Source organism: Tachyglossus aculeatus, chromosome 2 (assembly GCF_015852505.1).
Source record: "Tachyglossus aculeatus isolate mTacAcu1 chromosome 2, mTacAcu1.pri, whole genome shotgun sequence".
Taxonomy (NCBI): domain Eukaryota; kingdom Metazoa; phylum Chordata; class Mammalia; order Monotremata; family Tachyglossidae; genus Tachyglossus; species Tachyglossus aculeatus.
The window spans coordinates 7,507,536-7,528,965 of NC_052067.1; the positions used below are offsets into that span (position 1 = coordinate 7,507,536).

Below are 21,430 nucleotides of genomic sequence, written 5' to 3' on the forward strand. Positions count from 1 at the left end.
CCATAGTAAGCACTCAGTAAATACCATTGACTGCTTCTCTGTGACTACTTACTGTATCAAGAATTTAGCTCAGTGCTCTGCATACAGTAAACTTTCAATAAATGCCATTGAATGTTGAAAATTAGTACTTAGCACTTAGCGATCTGATCTGAAACTTTAGTTGTGTGAGTCTTACAGAGCAGCTCTGACCCATAAGACAAATCTGACTCACAGAGAAAATGTGTCACTCAAAGTGTCACTTGACATGCCCTTCGATTTCATTACACCAATTTGTGGTTTGAGATCTACCATTCAAGCCCTGACTCAATCTGACCCATCTCGGTGGTTCAGTGTAATGAAAACAGAGGGTAGGAAAGCAGGGGAATTAATATGTGAAATATTCCTCATAACATTTCAGATTAATTTCACTCTGCCTGAATTAGATGGTCACACAAGTCGATATGTCATCAGGTTAATACAGTCTTGCTTTTTCCAATCCTTTCTGATATAACTAGCTCACGACTGATATCTCTACTTGGAAAGTCAAGTGGTTCTTAAAATTGGTCTTTCCAACTTATTCTTTTTCTATAGTATTTAAGAGCTTACTATGTGTCAAACACTGTTCCCCAGCTGGAGTAGATACAAGTTAATCAGGTGGGACCCAGTCCATGTCTCACTTGGGGTTCACAGTGAATTGGAGGGAGAATAGGTACTTAATCCCCAATTTACAGTTGAGAAACCTGAGGCACAGGGAAGTTAAATGACTTGCCCAAGGTCACCCCGATGACAGGTGGTGGAGCCAGAATGAGAACCTAAGTTAGCTGGCTCCCGGGCCTTTGCTCTGTCCATTAGACTACACTGTTTCCTGCTAATAGAAAGAGCCCGGGTTTAGGAGTCATAGGTTATGGGTTCTAATCCTGGCTCTGCATATGTCTGCTGTGTGACCTTGGGTAAGTCACTTAATTTCTCTGAACCTCAGTTACCTCATCTGTAAAATGGGGATGAAGACTGTGAGCCCCACGTGGGACAACCTGATCACCTTGAATCACCCCAATGCTTAGAACAGCGCTTCGCACATAGTAAGCACTTAACAAATGCCATTATTATTAGTAGTAGTAGTATGATCTCAGTAAGATTAGGCAAAAAGATAAGCAGGTTGTTTCATAATCCTAAAATTTTTAATGTATTTGCTAAATGCTTGCTTCGTTCCAGGCACTGTACGAAGCTCTAGGGTGCATACAGGCAAATCGGTTTGAACACAGTCCCTGTCCCACATGGGGCTCACAGTCTTAGTCCCCATTTTAACATGAGGTTAACTGAGGCACAGAGAAGTTAAGTGATTTGCCCAAGGTCACACAGCTGACAAGCAGACAAGTGGCGGAGCCGGGATTAGAATCTAGGTCCTTCTGACTCCCAACCCTGTGATCTTTCCACTAGGCCGTGCCACTTCTGCTGTTTTATAATGCAAACACATTGGATAGATAAGCAAAATATGTTAATCTGAATAATACATCTATATTTTGGTCTAGTTAGGAGGCATCTGGATAAAGTGACAAAGAAATTAAACTGCAAGCACTCAGTGATATCAGTTGCCCAATTTAACCTATTTTTTTTTCCTGGAATGTGCTTCTCAATGAATAGATTTATGTAGCTACAAAGAATGTCATGTTCTGAAAGATCAATGTTTCAGGGGAAGATGCTGAAGAATTAATAAGCAGCCATGTATGGACCAGAACACCTGTCAAGAGTGTTTGGATCAGCATACTAAGTGTGAGAATGGAGAGGAAAGAGCAGATTAAAGCTATATTTCTGAAGGTAGAACAGAGTTTGATTTCCAATTGGGCTGGCTCCTGCCCAGCACTGATTCAGCACTGGATTATTTAAGGTCTGAGAAGCATCATCACTATTGGTAGTTTTTGTGTGCTTACTATTTGCAGAGCACTGAGAAGCAGCATGGGCTAGTGGAAAGAACTCAGGTCTGGGAATCAGGGCACTTGGGGTCTAATCCCAGCTCAGCCATTCATCTGCTGGGCAACCTTGGGCAAATCCCTTAGCTTCTCAGTGCCTTAGTTTCCCCATCTGTAAAATGGGGCTCAAACACCTGTTCTCGCTCTCCCTTAGACTGTGAATCCCACGTGGGACAGAAACTGTGTCCAGCCTGATTATCTTTCATGGCCCACCGATGTAGCCCCTTTGCCACACCACACTGAGTGACAAAATCCCCAGGGCCAACTGATGTCACTTCTGCACTTAGTACAGTGCTTTGCATGCCGTAAGCGCTCAATAAATATAACAATGAATGGATTTCTGCTAGACTGTAAGCTCTTCGAGGACAGGGATCATGTCGACTGAACTCTATTGTATTCATCCAAGCACTAAGAGTAGTGTTCTGCAGACAGGAAGCACTCAGTAAATGCTAATGATAGATTCCCATTAGTATTTTCTCCTAGTGTTGACAAGCTTCTCTGAGGTCAGGGATTGTCTATTCACTCTACTGTATTCTCCCTAACATTTTTTACAGTCCTCTGCACACAGCAGATTGCAAGTTCCTTGAGGGTAAGAACTTAACTATATTGTCCTTCAAATGTTTAGTACAGTGCATTGTACACAATGAAGAATACAGTGTACGTTCATTCATTCAATCATATTTATTGAGCACTTACTGTGTGCAGAGCACTATACTAAGCACTTGTACAGAGTACTGTACTAAGCAATCAGGAGAGCACAAAAGAGTTAGACATGATCTTGCCCTCAAGGAGCTTATAATGATGATAAAAATACTATTTTAAGCACTTGCTATGTGCCAAGCGCTATACTAAGTACTGGGATGGATACAAGCAAATCAAGTTGGACACAGTCACTATCCCACGTAGGGCTCACAGTCTGAATCTCCAATTTATAGATGTGGTAACTGAAGCCCAGAGAAGTTGAGTGACTTGCCCAAAGTCACACAGGAGACAAATGGCAGAGCCAGGATAAGAAATAATGTTCTTCCAACTCCCAGGACTGTGCTCTATTCATTAGGGAGTGCTGTTGCCCTAAGGACTTTAAAATCTGCTCATCAAGTTCACTAGGAGTGAATGGAGTCTGGGTTTTATATCACTCATGAGCTCTATTCAAATAATAATTATGGTATTTGTTAATAATAATAATGATGGTATTTGGTAAAGGCTTACTAATTAATGATGGCATTTGTTAAGCAACTTACTATGAGCAAAGCACTGTTCTAAGCACTGGGGAGGCATACAAGGTGATCAGGTTGTCCCATGTGGGGCTCAAAGTCATTTTACAAATGAGGTAACTGAGGCTCAGAGAAGTTAAGTGACTTGCCCAAAGTCACACAGCTGATACATGGCAGAGCTGGGATTAGAACCCATGACCTCTGGCTCCCATGCGCCAAGCACTGTTCTCAGCGCTGGAGTAGATACAAGGTTATAAGGTTGTCCCACGTGGGGTTCACAGTCTTCATTCCCATTTTACAGATGAGGTAACTGAGGCACAGAGAAGTGAGGTGGCTTGCCCAAAGTAACACAGCTGACCAGCAGTGAAGCCAGATTAGAACCCACGACCTCAGACTCCCAAGCCCATGCTCTTTCCACTAAGACACGCTGATTAACTGTTTGCCAGGCATTGTACTAAGCGCTGGGGTGGAGAGGAGCAGATCAGGTTGGACACAGTCCCTGTCCCATGTGGGGCTCACAGTCTCAATCCCCATTTCACAGATGAGGTAACTGAGTCCCAGAGAAGTTGTATTTATGGAGTGCTTACTATAATAATAATAATAATAATGGCATTTATTAAGCACTTACTATGTGCAAAGCACTGTTCTAAACGCTAGGGAGGTTACAAGGTGATCAGGTTGTCCCACGGGGGGCTCACAGTCTTCATCCCCATTTGACAGATGAGGGAACTGAGGCCCAGAGAAGTGAAGTGACTTGCCCAAAGTCACCCAGCTGACAATTGGCGGAGCTGGGATTCGAACCCATGACCTCTGTTTCCAAAGCCCGGGCTCTTTCCACTGAGCCACGCTGCTTCTCTGTTACTCTGTGAAGAGCACTTTCCTAAGTACTTGGGAGAGTACAACACAGCAGAATTAGCAGACACGCTCCCTTCCCATAACGAGCTTTTAAAGACAGGTAGTCTAAGCACTTTGGCTTGGGGAAGGCAGGAGTTTCTTCTTTGCATCATGTGCCCTGGTCAAAAGGGAGAACTTGATAGATGTGCTAGCAGTCATAACTACTCTTTATTTCCAGCATGCTGCCCCTAGGAAAAAAGTTCTGAATATAAATTTCCCCTTCAACGTACCATCTGCATTTCCTGTGAATAAATGATGAAACATATCTTCCCTTATAACATCATTAATCTTTAATTTATAATTCACTGTGGATCCTGTTGTAGAAGCCCATTCAATGAGCTTCCTCCCCAGGACTAACATTTCCAGTTTTATGTGATTTGATATTTATGACCTGTAAAGTACCTGACAGAGCACTGTACGAAGTGCTTGGGAAGTCCAAGTTGGCAACATATAGAGACAGTCCCTACCCAACAGTGGGCTCACAGTCTAGAAGGGGGAGACAGAGAACAAAACCAAACATAAATGCCATCATCATCATAAGGAGCTTGTAGTCTAAAGGGATCCTTGTGCAACTGAGAAATTCTTCCAATCTCTCTTTGGTGCTCACTTTTTACATCCTCCAATTGGAAAAAAAATCATCTGTAGGTATTGTGCTAGGAATTAATCAAAATGATCAGGAAGTTCTACATCATCCTCTATTTGTGTTTTTCACATGGAATAAGTCACCTAGAAAATTGTTGATGCTCTCTTATTCCTAATCTGTGAGGAGAAAACCAATGCAAAATAACTTGACCTTGGGGAAACAGCACGGCCTTGTGAGTCAAGAGGACTTGGGCTGTAATCCTGACTCTGCTCCTTACCTGCTATGTGACCTTGGGCAAGTCGCTTAACTTCTCTTTGCCCCATTTTCCCCATCTCTATAATGGGGATTCAATACTTATTCTTCCTCCTACTTAGACTGCGACTGGAACTCTGTTCAATCTGATTATCTTGCACCTGTCTCAGTGGTTGGTGTGGAGCATGGTATACAGTGAGTGCTTAACAATTACCATTATCATTATTATTACCGTTCTTATGTCCCAAGACTCTGCTTGGATGTCTGAATCTAGCAATGAACACAAAACCAAAAATATGGAGTTTGGCTACGTCCCTGGATTCATTAACATGGTTAGTTTGAAAAGAATTGGTCCTTCAGTCTGAAACACAAAGTCTCAGAATAATAACAATAATTGTTGTATTTGCTAAGAGTTTATGCTGTCTCAGGCACAGAATGAAACTCTGGGATGAATACAAGCTAATCAGGTTGGAAACAGTCCCTGCCCCACACAAGGCTCACAGTCTTAATCCCCATTTCACAGATGAAGTAATTGAGGCCCAGAGAAGTGAAGTGACTTTCCCAAGGTCACACAGCAGACAAGTGTCAGAGCCGTGATTAGAACCTAGGTCCTATCTGTCTCGCAGACCCCGGCTCTATCCACACTAGTCCATTCCATTCCCGAAGAGATCCGACTTTAAGTCATATAGGGAATAAATAGGCAAACATGCAAATGATAAAACCAGAGAACATCCTTGAAGCCTGCCTCTTGGGGACTGCTTATCAATTAAGATGTATAGGAGAGATTAAGTGTGGTCTCCAGAAAAGTGCCATCCATAATTTCTTAATGTGCAATTTCCTAAAGACTTTCTCTAGGCCAAAAAAAAATAGTAATGACATCAAGGAAGATCTTATAGAAATAAAGGACTTTCCCTTTATCTGGAAGGACAGAAAAATCACACACCCAGATTCACCTTTGAGAATAGACAGAGAAAAGAAAGGAAAAATCAATGCTATTGACCGCCCAAGATTAGCATCTCTACTCTGGCATAAGAATCCAATATCACCACAACATAATCTAAATTCTGGATGTACCCTAAACGTTATCCTCAATTAAGAGCAAATACACTGTGCAAGTTACACGAGATCTCTCTCAAATTGTTAACTTGATGGTGTTCATTAAGCAATTACTATGTACCCAGCATTTTGCTAAGCACTAGGCGTCACATCAGAAAATTATCCTTGCCACTTAGATCATTCAATGGTATTTACTGAGTGCTTATTGTGTGCACATGTTCTTCAAGAGGTCTTCCCTAAGCCCTCATTTTCTCTTTTCCCACTCCCTTCTGTGTCGCTGTGATTTGCTCCCTTTATTCACTCTTCCCTCAGGCCCGAAGCATTATTTACGCAACAGTAATTCATTTATTTGTCAATCAATGATATTCAGGCACTCACTATGTGTACAGCACTGTTCTAAGCACTTGGGAGAGTACAATACAGCAGATTCAGCAGACATGTTCCCTGTCTATGAAAAACTAATTTATACTTAGGGAAACAGTATGGCTTAATGAGTGGAGCACAGATCTCAGAGTCAGAGGACCTAGATTCTAGTTCCAGCTCTGTCAGTTGTCTGCTGTGTGACCTTTGGCAAGTCACTTCACTGGCCCTCGGTGACCTCAAATGGAAAATGGAGATTGACTGGGAGCCCCATGTGGGAATAGGGACCGTATCCAACCTGATTCCCTCGTATCCATCCCAGTGCTTAGAACAGTTCTTGACCCATAGTAAGCACTTAATATCATTACTAATTAATATCATAATATCATTGTCTGTCTCCCCCTCTAGACTGTAAACTCATTGTGGACAAGGAATGTGTCTACAGCTCTGTTGTTTTGTACTCTCCTAAGCACTTAGTACAATGTTTTGCACACAGTAAGCACTCAAATACAATTGGTTGCAGATAGTAATCACTTGGAAGAGAACAAAGCAGCAGAATACATCTGAGTAAATGTGACAGTTTGGACTCATGAATACATTTTATTGCTTATAACATCTCTCTATAGTGCTGTATTGTATGGCTCACAGCATGCTTCCTTGCCAGACAGTGTGGTTCTATCATTGGTTACTCAAGAGCCAGAAACTGAAAATTTAGAACACATGGTCTATTCAAGCTTCAAACTTAATTTTGCCTTATTCTTGATAAATTTTCTACGTCTTTGCTTACGGCCTCCACTATAAATGTTCTACGCCCTTTACTTTATCAACATATCAGCCTCCCTTAAAATACCATTACTATATTAAATACTACCATCATAAAATCCATTTAGTGCACGATCAAACTTTTCTTTCTCTCAGGGACAAAGGTCCCCTGACTTCCATTATCGAGCTAGAATAAATTCACATGGATTCTTGATGAATTTCGTTTTGTACAGAAGCGAGGCAACTGGGGATATTGGTTCATCAGTCAAGGTAATGTTTCTCATCAAAACAATGACAAGTAAAAATCACCCCGTTTAATGTGGTCTCATATACAGAGACAAGGAAGTGCTATAAAACCGATTAGACACATGAAAAATCTGCTTTGAGAATCTCAGCAAACTTCAGCGTTGTGGACCAAATATTCACGCTTTGCATGCAGTACATGGATTGGAAGTTAGACCTCATTTTAATAGAGAGTGAATGTCTCTCTCACTGCAGATGGCAATGTAATATATTCAACTCTTCTTTCTAGCTGTTTGGACAACAAGAGCGTCATCCTGTCAGAACTGTCTCCTGCAGTGATTCCATTCTATGTAAATATTTGGACATTTGAACACATTCTCTTCATAGTTCTAAAGGCTCTTGGGGCATCTGAGATTAGCTAAAACTTCATTTTTGAAGGACTGGAAATTCTCCCAGGATCCTAATGCAATTTTCTGGCACCATGTCTGCTTACCACTCTCCCACATCAACCAATCAAGAGCGCTTATTAAGTGCCTAGTTTGGGAGAGAACTGTACTGAGTACTTGAGAATACTAGGAGGCATGATCCTGACCCTCAAGGAGCTTACAATGGCGTAAGGAATCGGCTTTGTACAGTGCTTGGCACAAAGTAAATGCTTAACAGGTACCGTGTAGTACAAGTACAGATGAAATAACTGAGGGTCAGAGAAGTGAGATAATAATAGCCATAATTATGGTATTTGTTAAGCGTTTACTTCGTGCCAAGCACTGTTCTACGTGCTGGAGTAGATACAAGATAATCAGGTTGTCCCACGTCCGGTTCAGAATCTTAATCCCCATTTTACAGATGAACTAACTGAGGCCCAGAGAAGTGAAATAACTTGCACAGGGTGGCACTGGAGATAGGTGACAGAGCCGGGATTAGAACCCATGACCTTCCAACTCCCAAGCCTATGCCCTATCCTCTACACTATGCTGCTTCTCAGTGAAGTTTTGCGAGTGTGTTGTCTGAGCAGGACTGAGTTGGCTCCGAACGATTCTTGAATCATAGGCAATGTCAGTCATTCAATTGTATTTATTGAGCATTTACTGAGTCCAGAGAACTGTACTAAGTGCTTGGGAGATTATAATACAATAAACAGACACATTCCCTGCCTGCAATGAGCTGAGAGCCTAGAGGAGGTTCTAACCTGGATTAACTCGAAATTCCTTCCTCCTCTTATATGCCCCTTCCTCTCCTCAGGAGCTCTCCTCTCCTCAAGCGCTTAGTACAGCGTTCTGCACACAGTAAGTGCTCAATAAATACGATTGAATGAATGATTAATAGTGGTATTTATTAAGCCCCTCCTGACAACAGTGCATTAAACTACATACCTTAATTCTGCACAATGCTTTTATGCCCAAAGTGCTCTCACAAAAATTAAGCACTTTACAGTGTTCTGCACACAATAAGCACTCAATAAATACTGATGAGGATGATTACTATTCACATTTTATAGGTGAGAACACTGAGGTACAGAGAGGTTAAATTACTTGACTAAAGTGACACAGCAGAAAGTTGGGGGAGCCGGGAGTAGAACCCAGGCAAATCATTTAACCACTATGTATTTCATTTTCCTCATCTGTGAAATGGGGTTAAAAGAACCTACTCTCCCTCCCTCCCTCTTAGGCTGAGAGTCTTGTGTGGTGTGTTGGTCAGGGACCCAGGGTGGTTTGTATCTATCCCAGTGATTAGAACAACACTTGTCACACAATCAATCATATTTATTGAGTGCTTACTGCGTGCAGAACACTGTACCAAGTTCTTCGGAGAGTACGATGTAACAAACAGAAACATTCCCTGCCCACAAAGAGTTTACAGTCGAGAGGGAGAGACTGACATTAATATAAATAAATAAATTATGGATATGTACTTTAAGTACTGAGGGGGGGGATGAATTAAGGGAGCATGTCAGGGTGAAACAGAAGGGAGTGGCAGAAGTGGAAAGAAGGGCACAGTCAGGGAAGGCCTCTTGGAGGAGAAATCGCTTCTCTTTGATTGTTTCCTCAGTCAGCAGAACAGAGACAGCCACTACTATTTGTGACAGCGAAGTTCATTCATCTGTGCTGGGCAGCGGTGATATGGGAAAGAGTCAAAGTTGGATCAATCAATCGTATTTATTGAGCGCTTACTGTGTGCAGAGCACTGTACTAAGCACTTGGGAAGTACAAGTTGGCAACATATAGAGACAGTCCCTACCTAACAGAGGGCTCACAGTCTAAAAGTTGGATGATCAAGTGATCCAAATGTAGATCAAAGGAAACAGAAGAGACTCAAGTTCTCACTACATGGAAGGCAATGGTAAATCACTTACATAAGAGATTAGGAAATTGAGTCCCAGAAAAGTGAAGTGAGTTATCCAAGGTATTCAGTAGGCGAGTGACAGCTTAGAACCCAGGCCTACTGATTTCCAGTAAGCTAAAACGGCTAAGAGGCAAAGAGAAGCAGCGTGGCTCAGTGGAAAGAGCCCGGGCTTTGGAGTCAGAGTTCATGGGTTCAAATCCCAGCTCCACCAATTGTCAGCTGTGTGACTTTGGGCAAGTCACAACTTCTCTGGGCCTCAGTTCCCTCATCTGTAAAATGGGGGTTAAGACTATGAGCCCCCGTGGGACAACCTGATCACCTTGTACCTCCCCAGCACTTAGAACAGTACTTTGCACATGGTAAGCACTTAATAAATGCCATCATTATTATTATTAGGCCACACTGCTTCATGTCACTTCACAGTTACCTCACCTGTAAAATGGGGATTGAGACATTGAGCCAAACGTGGGACAGGGACTGTGTCCAACCCGATTTTCTTGTAACCACCCCAGTGCTTAGTACAGTGCCTGGCCCATCCTAAGTGCTTAATAACTACCCCAATTATTATCCACTTCTGGCTGCCGAAGCCTGTGCAGTGCATCTGACAACCGAATCCACCATAATTTAGTGAGAGAGAGAGAAAAATGGAAGGTTGAAGTCAAGAGATGGTAGAGAGAGATAGCACCGTACTCTCCCTAGTACTCTTCACAAATTAAGCACTCAGTAAATACCATTGATTGACTGACTGTAAAGATAAGAAAATGAACTCAGAGAGAATGGCCCTTCATATATTTTCTAGACATTGAGTCACCCTAGGATGATTTCCCCCCTTTAATTTTAGGAGCTCTTTCTCCCAGTCTTCTGGAAAGATTTACAGTGATGACACTGGACTTTCTAGACATGAAGATAAACAAGGCCCTTTACGGAGTTGCTTTCCTTCCCTTTGAGCAAGTCTCCATTGATCACGAAGCTGCTGAGGTGCACTTTCAAAAAAGTCAAGCCAAAACGTTTGCAAAAGTTACAAGCCAGAGCTTCGGAAAAATAGCCAAAGTCAGCTTTGCATCAGATGATCCCATTTTCTGGAGGTGAAAAAAGGATGAGGGTGTGGGATGATGACCCAAGAACAGGGAAGAAAGAGCATATTATCTGTCACCAATGCATTAGAGTTCTCACCCCCTAAGTACCTCAATCAATAGTATTTATTGAGCACTTACGGGGCACAGAGGACTATACTAAGTGCTTGGGAGAGTACAATGGCTCAGTGGAAAGAGCTCGGGCTATGGATTCAGAGGTCATGGGTTCAAATACCGGCTCTGCCAATTTACAGCTGTGTGACTTTGGGCAAGTCACTTAACTTCTCTGTGCCTCAGTTACCTCATCTGTAAAATGAAGATTAAAACTGTGAGTCTCCTGTGGGACAGCCTGATCACCTTGTAACCTCCCCAGCACTTAGAACAGTGACCTGCACATAGTTAGCACTTAATAAATGCCATTGTTATTTTTATTATTACAATATAGCAATACAACAGATACATTCCCTGCCCACAGTGAGTTTACAGCCTAGAGGGGGAGACAGACATTAATATAAATAAATAAAATTACAGGTATGGACATAAGTGCTGAGGGGCGGAGGGAGGTTGGGGGGTGAATAAAGGAAGCATGTCATGATGACGCAGAAGGGAGTGGGAGAAGAGGAAAGGAGGTTTACTCAGGGAAGGCCTCTTGGAAGAGATGAGAAATTCATTGTCTGTCAGATATGAGGAGGGAGGATGTTCCCGGCCCCACCAACTCTTATGAGAAGCAGTGTGGCTCGGTGGAAAGAGCCCGGGCTTGGAAGTCAGAAGTTATGGGTTCGAATCACAGCTCCACAACTTGTCAGCTGTGTGACCTTGGACAAGCCACTAAACTTCTCTGTGCCTCCGTTCCCTCATCTGTAAAATGGGGATTAAGACTGTGAGCCCCACTCGGGACAACCTGATCACCTTGTATCCCCCCAGTGCTTAGAATAGTGCTTTGCACATAGTAAGCTCTTAATAAATGACATTATTATTATTATTAAATGCTTAGCATAGTGCTCTGTACCCAACAACTGCTCAATAAATGCCACTTTGGGTCACAGTCCCAACACATATTTCTGGAAGAATCCTGCTTAAATGATGGACAAAATTTCAATGATTTGAGTAGCCACAAAAAGAAGCATGGTCCCAGGACCTCAAATAAATCAGGGCTGGCCTACAGGAAATCCAGCAGAGGACTGACAAATTGACATTGGAAACTTCTTTTTAGTGCATTTTTTCAATAGAATGTGTACGTGAAAAACAGTGTTGGCTCAGTGGAAAGAGTCCGGGCTTTGGAGTCAGAGGTCAGGGGTTCAAATCCTGGCTCTGCCAATTGTCAGCTGTGTGACTTTGGGTAAGTCACAACTTCTCTGTGCCTCAGTGACCTCATCTGTAAAATGGGGACTAAGGCCGTGAGCCTCCCGTGGGACAACCTGATCACCTTGTAACCTCCCCAGTGCTTAGAACAGTGTTTTGCACATAGTAAGCGCTTAATAAATGCCATCATTATTATCCAGTGCTTAGTACAGTACATTGCACATAGTAAGCACTTAACAAATGCCATCATCATCATCATCAATAGATAGAGCATAGGCGTGGGTGTCAGAAGGACCCGAGTTCTAATCCCAGCTCTGTCAAATGTCTCCTGTGTGACCCTGGGCAAGTCACTTAATTTCCATGTGCCTCAGTTATCTCATCTGTAAATTGGGAATTAAAATTGTGAGTCCCATGTAGGACATGGACTGTGTCCAACCTAATTTTCTTGCATCTACCCCATTGCTTAGTATAGTGCCTGGCACATAGTAAGCACTTAAATACCACAATTATTGTTTTTATTTTTAAAGGCTAAATGAGTTTGGTTCAGGCAGCTGCTTGGATCATTCATTCGATCATATTTATTAAGCATTTACTGCGCAAAGAACACTGTACTAAGCACATGGGAGAATGAAATACAACAATATACATGACATTCTCTGCCCACAACGAGCTCACACTCTAGAGGGCTGGATCATCATCACCAGTGGTATTTTCTGAGTGCCTACTGTGAGCTGTTCTAAGCATTTGGGAGAGTACAACAGAGCAGATAGTCAAGTGAAGAAAAGCTAATATCTTTTAGACTGCGAGCCCACTGTTGGGTAGGGACTGTCTCTATATGTTGCCAATTTGTACTTCCCAAGCGCTTAGTACAGTGCTCTGCACACAGTAAGCTCAATAAATATGATTGATGATGATGATAGAAAATCTGTGGATACAACTTCTGCAGGAATGTGAAACACTGATGAAAGGGAAGATAGCATCAGGAATATTAAACAGTAGTAGTGTGGCTTAGTGGAAAGAGCCCGGACTTGGGGGTCAGAGGTCCTGGTTTCGAATCCCTGCTCTGCCCCTTAGCTGTGTGACTTTGGGCAAGTCACTTAACTTCTTTGTACCTCAGTTACCTCAGCTGTAAAATGGGGATTACAACTGTGAGCCCCATGTGGGACAACCTGATTACCTTGTATCTACCTCAGGACTTAGAACAGGGCTTGGCACATAGTAAGAGCTTAACAAATACCATAATTAGTAGTAGTAGTAGTAAGTGCTTTAAGCACTTGCCATTCACCCTACCTCATCCCCAGAGAAATTATATAGACCCTTATTTTTGTCTTGTCTTATGCATTGAGTCCTCTCTGCCCAAATAGTGATGCCATGGACACATCTCTCCCAGAACACCCCACCTCCATCTACAACCATTCTGGTAGTATAGCCATAGAGTATTTTTTGTCAAAATCCATAAGTGGCTTATCATTGCTTTCTTCTGTGCAATAAACTTGAGTCTCTGCCCTCGATTCTCTCCCATGCTGCTGCTGCCCAGCACAGGTGAGCTTTGACTTGTAGTAGATGGCTTTCCACTCGCTAGCCACTGTCCAAGCTAGAAATGGAATGGATATTATAATAATAATGGCCTTTATTAAACGCTTACTATGTGCAAAGCACTGTTCTAAGTGCTGGGGAGGTTACAAGATGATCAGGTTGTCCCATGAGGGGCTCGCAGTCTAAATCCCCATTTTACAGATGAGGTAATGAGGCCCAGAGAAGTGAAGTGACTTGCCCGAAGTCACACAGCTGACAACTGGTGGAGCCAGGATTTGAACCCATGACTTCTGACTCCAAAGTCCATGCTCTTTCCACTGAGCAACCCCTTTCTCCTGCTTGTCTCTCCCTCCCGTAGTCAAGACTGGAAACTCTCCAGGTGCGACCCTAGGAGAACTTGTACTTCCCAAGCGCTTAGTACAGTGCTCTGCACACAGTAAGTGCTCAATAAATACGATTGCATGAATGACTATCCACATTTTACTTATTAATATTAATGTCTGTTTCCTCTCCAAACTGTGCTTTCCTTGGGGGAAAGGATCATGTCTACCAAGTCTCTTGTTCTCAACTTTCCTGGGCATTTAGTACAGTGCTCTGCCCACAGTAGGCATTCAATATCGTTAATTAACAGTAATTGTATTTACTGAGCACCCGCTGGGAGCAAAGCACTGTATTAAGTGAATGGAGAGCACAAAACAAAGGATTTGTCACTTCTCTTCCTGCAAGAGCTTTGTGTAATAATAACAATTATAATTATGGTATTTGTTAAGCACTTACTATGTGCCAAACACTGTTCTAAGTGCTAAGATAAATACAAGGTAATCAGGTTGTCCCACGTGGGACTCACAGTCAATCCCCATTTTACAGATGAGGTAACTGAGGCACAGAAAGGTTAAGCAGCTTGCTTTAGGTCACGCAGCAGACAAGTGACTGGTCCGGGATTAGAACCCATGTCCTCTGAGTAATAGTAGTATTAGTATTGAGAAGCAGTATGACTCAGTGGGAAAAGCACGGGCTTGGGAGTCAGAGGTCATGGGTTCGAATCCCAGCTCCACCACTTGTCAGCTGTGTGACTTTGGGCAAGCCACTTAACTTCTCTGTGCCTCAGTTACCTCATCTGTAAAATGGGGATTAAGATTGTGAGCCCCCCGTGGGACAACCTGATCATCTTGTATCCCCCCAGTGCTTAGAACAGTGCTTTGCACATAGTAAGCACTTAATAAATACCATCATTATCATTATTAGTATTGCTAGCACTCAATCAAGTATTTTACCTTTACTAAGTGCTGGAAAACAATGTTCAGGTGAGAATTAGACATGGTCTCTGAATCCTAAAGGGCATTACAGTTTAAGAAGATAGCTGGCAGAGAAGACTGGCTCCTCATAAGAATGTAATTATAAAACACTAAAATGAGTAAAGGACACAGAAGCCTCTCAAACTTCAAAAGCCAATGAGAAGTGAGAACACTGCTTATGATTTCTCTGGGCTGTCAAAAATTAAAGGGTACCCCATTCTTCCAGAACCTCAGCTTAATCAATCAAGTCATCTTCTAGACTGTGAGCCCGCTGTTGGGTAGGGACCATCTCTATATGTTGCCAACTTGTAATAATAATAATAATAATGATGGTATTTGTTAAGCGCTTACTATGTGCAAAGCACTGTTCTAAGCGCTGGGGAGGTCACAAGGTGATCGGGTTGTCCCGGGGGGGCTCACAGTTTTAACCCCCATTTTACAGATGAGGTAACTGAGGCACAGAGAATCAATCAATCAATCGTATTTATTGAGCACTTACTATGTGCAGACCACTGTACTAAGCGCTTGGGAAGTACAAATTGGCAACACATAGAGACAAGGTGATCAGGTTGTCCCACGGGAGGCTCACAGTCTTAATCCCCATTTTACAGATGAGGTAACTGAGGCCCAGAGACGTTAAGTGACTTGCCCAAAGTCACACAGCTTACAGTTGGCAGAGCCGGGATTTGAACCCATGACCTCTGACTCCAAAGCCCGGGCTCTTTCCTACTGAGCCACACTGCTTCTCTGTACTTGTATAAGTTGTACAACTTGTACTTCCTAAGTGCTTAGTACAGTGCTCCGCACAGAGTAAGTGCTCAATAAATATGATTGAATGAATTAATTATATTTACTGAGTGCTTACAGTGTGCAGAGCGCTGAGCTAAGTATTTGGGAGAGTACAGTACAGCAGAGTTGGCAGACAAGTTTCCTGTCCATAATAAGTTCACAGTACAGAGGGAGAGACAGATGTTAATCAATCAATCAATCGTATTTATTGAGTGCTTACTATGTGCAGAGCACTGTACTAAGCGCTTGGGAAGTACAAATTGGCAACACATAGAGACAGTCCCTACCCAACAGTGGGCTCACAGTCTAAAAGGGGGAGACAGAGAACAGAACCAAACATACCAACAGAATAAAATAAATAGGATAGAAATGTACAAGTAAAATAAATAAATAGAGTAATAAATATGTACAACCATATATACATATATACAGGTGCTGTGGGCATGGGAAGGAGGTAAGATGGGGGGATGGAGAGGGGGACGAGGGGGAGAGGAAGGAAGGGGCTCAGTCTGGGAAGGCCTCCTGGAGGAGGGGAGCTCTCAGCAGGGCCTTGAAGGGAGGAAGAGAGGAAGAGGAAGAGGAAGAGAGCTAGCTTGGCGGAGGGGCAGAGGGAGGGCATTCCAGGCCCCGGGGGATGACGTGGGCCGGGGGTCGACGGCGGGACAGGCGAGAACGAGGTACGGTGAGGAGATTAGCGGTGGAGGAGCGGAGGTTGCGGGCTGGGCAGTATAAATAAATATAAATATAAATATAAAATAATATAAATAAATTATGATAAAGAAGAGTTCATATTGTAGCACTCCACCTTAGTCCAATGCTACATCGTTAGACACAAACAGCTACTCAGGTTCCACAGTTCACAGGCTGAATCAAGATTTGCCCTGTTAGAAGCCCTAAATCTGCCATCGTGTTCTAGGCAAACCACATGGCCAAAGCACGTGGAATGGGAGTGCTCTGCACACAGTAAGCGCTCAATAAATACGATTGATGAAGATGATGATGATGGGAGAATTGAGAGGACACTATTGAGGACAGGATCGTCGTGTGAAAAAAAAAACAGGGACACTTTCTTCAGTTGAGCATTCTGCCAATTTGAAATTTCAGCCGAGAGCCAAAGAGAAATCCGTGATTTTCTTTTAAAGTGTGAATGCTTTAAAATTTTAATAGAACTGATTTTGAAAAAAAAATCATTAAAGACTTTAGAAATGTGGCAAACCCAATAGTTGTAGCATACTGAAACTTTTCTAAGACAGTTTTACATTGCCAGGAAATAATGAAAACCATTGCCCTTTTCAGGGTTTTCTCATATTCCTTTCCAAACGCTTAGTTATTGTCTTAATAAGTGCCTCTCCTCTTTTGCCAAAGAGCAAAGCAAAGGAAGGATCAGTGAAGCATAGAACTTGGAATCAGAAAGAATGCTGAAATGCACTGCTTTGTATCTACGTTACCCTTCAAGAACATCTGAGATATTTAGGGAATCTGATTTGGGGCTGTTCAAGACACTGCCCTCCTTACATACTGAAGACCATGTGGCAGCCCAGTGTCACCTAGAGGAAAGAGCCGAGGGCTGGAAATCAGAAATCAGAATATATGTATATATGTATGTTTGTATGTATTTATTACTCTATTTATTTTATTTGTACATATCTATTTTATTTATTTTGTTTTGTTAATATGTTTTGTTCTCTGTCTCTCCCTTCTAGACGGTGAGCCCACTGTTGGGTAGGAACCGTCTCTACATGTTGCCAACTTGTACCTCCCAAGGGCTTAGTACAGTGCTCTGCACACAGTAAGCGCTCAATAAATACGATTGATCTGCGTTCTAACCACTCTTCCATCTGCCTGCTGTGTGACTATGGGCAAGTCACTTAACCTCTCTGTGCCTCAGGTTCCTCATCTGTAAACGGTGCCTGTTATCCCTCAATCTTGGACTGTGAGTTCCATGTGGGAAAGGGACTATGCCCTACCTGATTACTGATCAATAGTCTTTGAGTGCTTACAGTGTGCAGAGAGCTTGGAAGAATAAAATATACAGTAAAAGATAATTAACAGACATTGTCACCTCCCCACTAGGAGCTTCCAGTCCAGATTAGCGTGTATCTACACCAAGCGCTTAGTACAGCAGTTGACATATAGTAGGCGTTTCTAGACTGTGAGCCCATTGATGGGTAGGGACCATCTCTATATGTTGCCAGCCTGTACTTCCCAAGTGCTTAGCACAGTGCTCTGCACAAGTGCTCAGTAAATATGATTAAATGAATTTAAAAAACGTGACAAACTAATCACACCTTTAACCTTCCAAGTGTTCTTCACAGGGACAAAGGGAGACTCAATTCAACAAATGAAACTGAAAGTACCTACCTACAGCGTGTGAGCTTAAGAGTTTATTTCCCTAAGATGTTCTCCATGTAAAAATTACGAACAAAGAGGTCAGTTTCCCCCCGCCCCAGCTTTGAAGGTGTGGCAGGGAGTGTAAACTCCTTGTGAGCATATGACAAGTGTTACTTTTTGGTACAGCACTTAGAACAGTGCTTTGCACATAGAAAGCACTTAAATACCAGCATTATTATTATTACATCTGGAGCTCTTAGCACAATGCATTGTACCTATTAGTTACTCAGTAAAAGCTATCAGCAGTGTGGCTCAGTGAAAAAGAGCCCGGGCTTTGGAGGCAGAGGTCATGGGTTCAAATCCCAGCTCTGCCACTTGTCAGCTGTGTGGCTTTGGGTAAGTCACTTAACTTCTCTGGGCCTCAGTTCCCTCATCTGTAAAATGGGAATTAAGACTGTAATCCCCCTCGTGGGACAACCTGATCACCTTGTAACCTCCCCAGCGCTTCGAACAGTGCTTTGCACATAGTAAGTGCTTAATAAACGCCATCATTATTATTATTATCACTACCAATAATAATAATCGTGGTATGAGTTAAGTACTTTGTGTCTAGCACCGTTCTAGGTGCTAGGGTAGATAGACGATTGATCGATTAATGGTATTTATGTGCAGAGCACTGTATTAAATGTTTGGGGGAGTACAAAAAAAAAAAATTGGCAGACATCCCCTGACCATAATGAGCTGACAGTCAGATCAGACATCATCATCATCATTCATTCAATCGTATTTATTGAGCGCTTACTGTGTGCAGAACACTGTACTAAATGCTTGGGAAGTACAAGTTGGCAACATATAGAGACGGTCCCTACCCAAGAGTGGGCTCACAGCCTAGAATCAGACACAGTCCCTTTCCCAAGTAGAAAGAACCACTGAACAGGAACACTGACCCCCTGGGACCATGCTGTGGACAATAATAATAATGATAATAATGATAATAATAATAATAATAATGGCATTTATTAAGCACTTACTATGTGCACAGCACTGTTCTAAGGAACGTGTCTGCCAACTCTGTTATATTGTACTCTCCCAAGCGTTTTGTACAGTGCTCGGCACATGGTAAGAGCTCAATAAATACCACTGACTAATTGACTGAACCAGCTCCTGTTCACATCTTCTTGGGGTCTCAATCCTGATCTGTCTTGTACCTCGCTGCAATGGGAAAGACAGAAACAGAGGTAACAATAATAATAATAATAATAATAATAATAATTATTATTATTATTATTATATAATGGCATTTAGTAAGTGCTTACTACATGCAAAGCACTGTTCTAAGCTCTGGGGAGGTTACAAGGTGATCAGGTTGTCCCATGGTGGGGGGAGGGGGGAGGGGGCTCACAGTCTTAATCCCCATTTTCCAGATGAGGTAACAGGTCCAGAGAAGTGAAGTGACTTGCCCAAAGTCACACAGCTGACAAGCGGCGGAGCTGGGATTTCAACCCATGACCTCTGACTCCAAAGCCAAGGCTTTTTCCACTGAGCCAGCGTGAGAAGCAGCATTGCCTAGTGGATAGAGCCCAAAACTGAAAATCAGAAGGACCTGGGTTCTAATCCAGTTCCACCACTTGTCTATTTTGTGACCTTGGGCAAGTCAACTCATATATCTGTAATTGGTTACCTCATGTGTAAAGTGAGGATTAAGACTGAGAGCCCCATGTGGGACTGGAACTCAGTCCAATCTGATTAGCTTGTATGTATACCAGCAGTTAGAACAGTGCCTAGTACATTATAAGCACTTAAATACCAATTAAAAAAAAAAAGCGTTGTGCTCTCCACAAAATGCAAAATTTTGGGAAGGCTGTATTGGCTGACACAGAGAAGCAGCGTGGCTCAATGGAAAGAACCCGGGCTTGGGAGTCAGAGGTCATGGGTTCAAATCCCAGCTCTCCCAATTGTCAGCTGGGTGACTTTGGGCAAATCACTTAACTTCTCTGTGCCTCAGTTACCTCATCTGTAAAGTGGGGATGAAGACTGTGAGCCCCACCTGGGACAAACTGATTACCTTGTATCTACCCCAGCGTTTAGAACAGTGCTTGGCACATAGTAAGTGCTTAACAAATACCATCATCATCACCATCGTTAGTTAAATTACACTATTTATGAATCCTTTCCTATGTGTCAAGCTTGTGGGCAGGGGATGTGTCTGTTTATTATTGTACTGTACTCTCCCAAGTACAGTGCTCTGCACACAGTAAGTGCTCAATAAATCAGATTGAATGAATGAGTTTATCGGGTTGGACACCGTCCCTGTACCACATGGGGCTCACGCTCAATCCCCATTTTACAGATGCATGAACTGAGGCACAGGGAAGTTAACTGACTTGCCCAAGATCACACAGCAGGCATGTGTGGACAATCTAATCACCTTGTATCCTCCCCAGCGCTTAGAACTGTGCTTTGCACATAGTAAGTGCTTAACAAATGCCATCATTAGTATTATTATCACTGCAGTCTCAGTTCTGTCAAATAATGGATAGTATGTATTGAATGTTTGCATGCAGAGCACTCTACTACACATTTGGAAGAGCACAAAGCCCTTCAAAGCCCTGCTGAGAGCTCACCTCCTCCAGGAGGCCTTCCCAGACTGAGCCCCCTCCTTCCTTTCCCCCTCCTACCCCTATCCATCTCCCCCACCTTACCTCCTTCCCCACCCCACAGCACCTGTATATATGTTTGTACATATTTATTACTCTATTTTACTTGTACATATTTATTCTATTTATTTTTTTTTGTTACTATGTTTGGTTTTGTTGTCTGTCTCCCCCTTCTAGACTGTGAGCCCGCTGTTGGGTAGGGACCGTCTCTATATGTTGCCAACTTGTACTTCCCAAGCTCTTAGTACAGTGCTCTGCACACAGTAAGCGCTCAATAAATAGGATTGAGTGAATGAATGAATAGAGCTGGAAGACATGAACTTTGCCCTTAAGGATGATAAAATCAGTCTGAAACACAAGGAGTCTGAAATTCTGCTCCTTTTTCCTGGCACTGTACTTTTATTGTCTGTTTACTGTGCATATTTGTTGTGCTTCTTCTGAGAAGCAGCGTGGCTCAGTGGAAGGAGCTGGGCTTGGGAGTCAGAGGTCATGGGTTCAAATTCTGACTCCGCCAATTGTCCACTGTGTGACTTTGGGCAAGTCACTTCACTTCTCTGGGCCTCAGTTACCTCATCTGTAAAATGGGGATTAAGACTGTGAGCCCCACGTGGGACAACCTGATCACCTTATATCCTCCCCAGCACTTAGAACAGTGCTTTGCACATAGTAAGCGCTTAACTAATGCCATTATTTTTTTTGTGTGTGTGTTATTTTAGTGTTTGATCTTTCCTTACATGTCTATCACCAAGCTTCCCTCCTCTCTCTTCCATATGCTTAATAAAGTGCATAAACAC

The 21,430-nt window shown here is 42.7% G+C and overlaps 2 protein-coding genes across 3 annotated transcripts in view; one reads left to right on the forward strand and one right to left on the reverse strand.

The window, feature by feature from the left end:
* The window catches only part of DGKB (diacylglycerol kinase beta), a 690,045-nt gene that overhangs the window by 649,136 nt on the left and 19,479 nt on the right, over window positions 1–21,430 (reverse strand). The window lies entirely within an intron of this gene.
* The window catches only part of LOC119939682 (basic proline-rich protein-like), a 35,633-nt gene continuing 19,331 nt past the window's right edge, over window positions 5,129–21,430 (forward strand). The window contains exons 1-3 of the mRNA XM_038759854.1: window positions 5,129–5,221; window positions 7,224–7,337; window positions 7,600–7,660. Of these exons, the coding sequence (XP_038615782.1) occupies window positions 5,129–5,221; window positions 7,224–7,337; window positions 7,600–7,660 (268 nt within the window). The remainder of the gene's footprint in view (window positions 5,222–7,223; window positions 7,338–7,599; window positions 7,661–21,430) is intronic.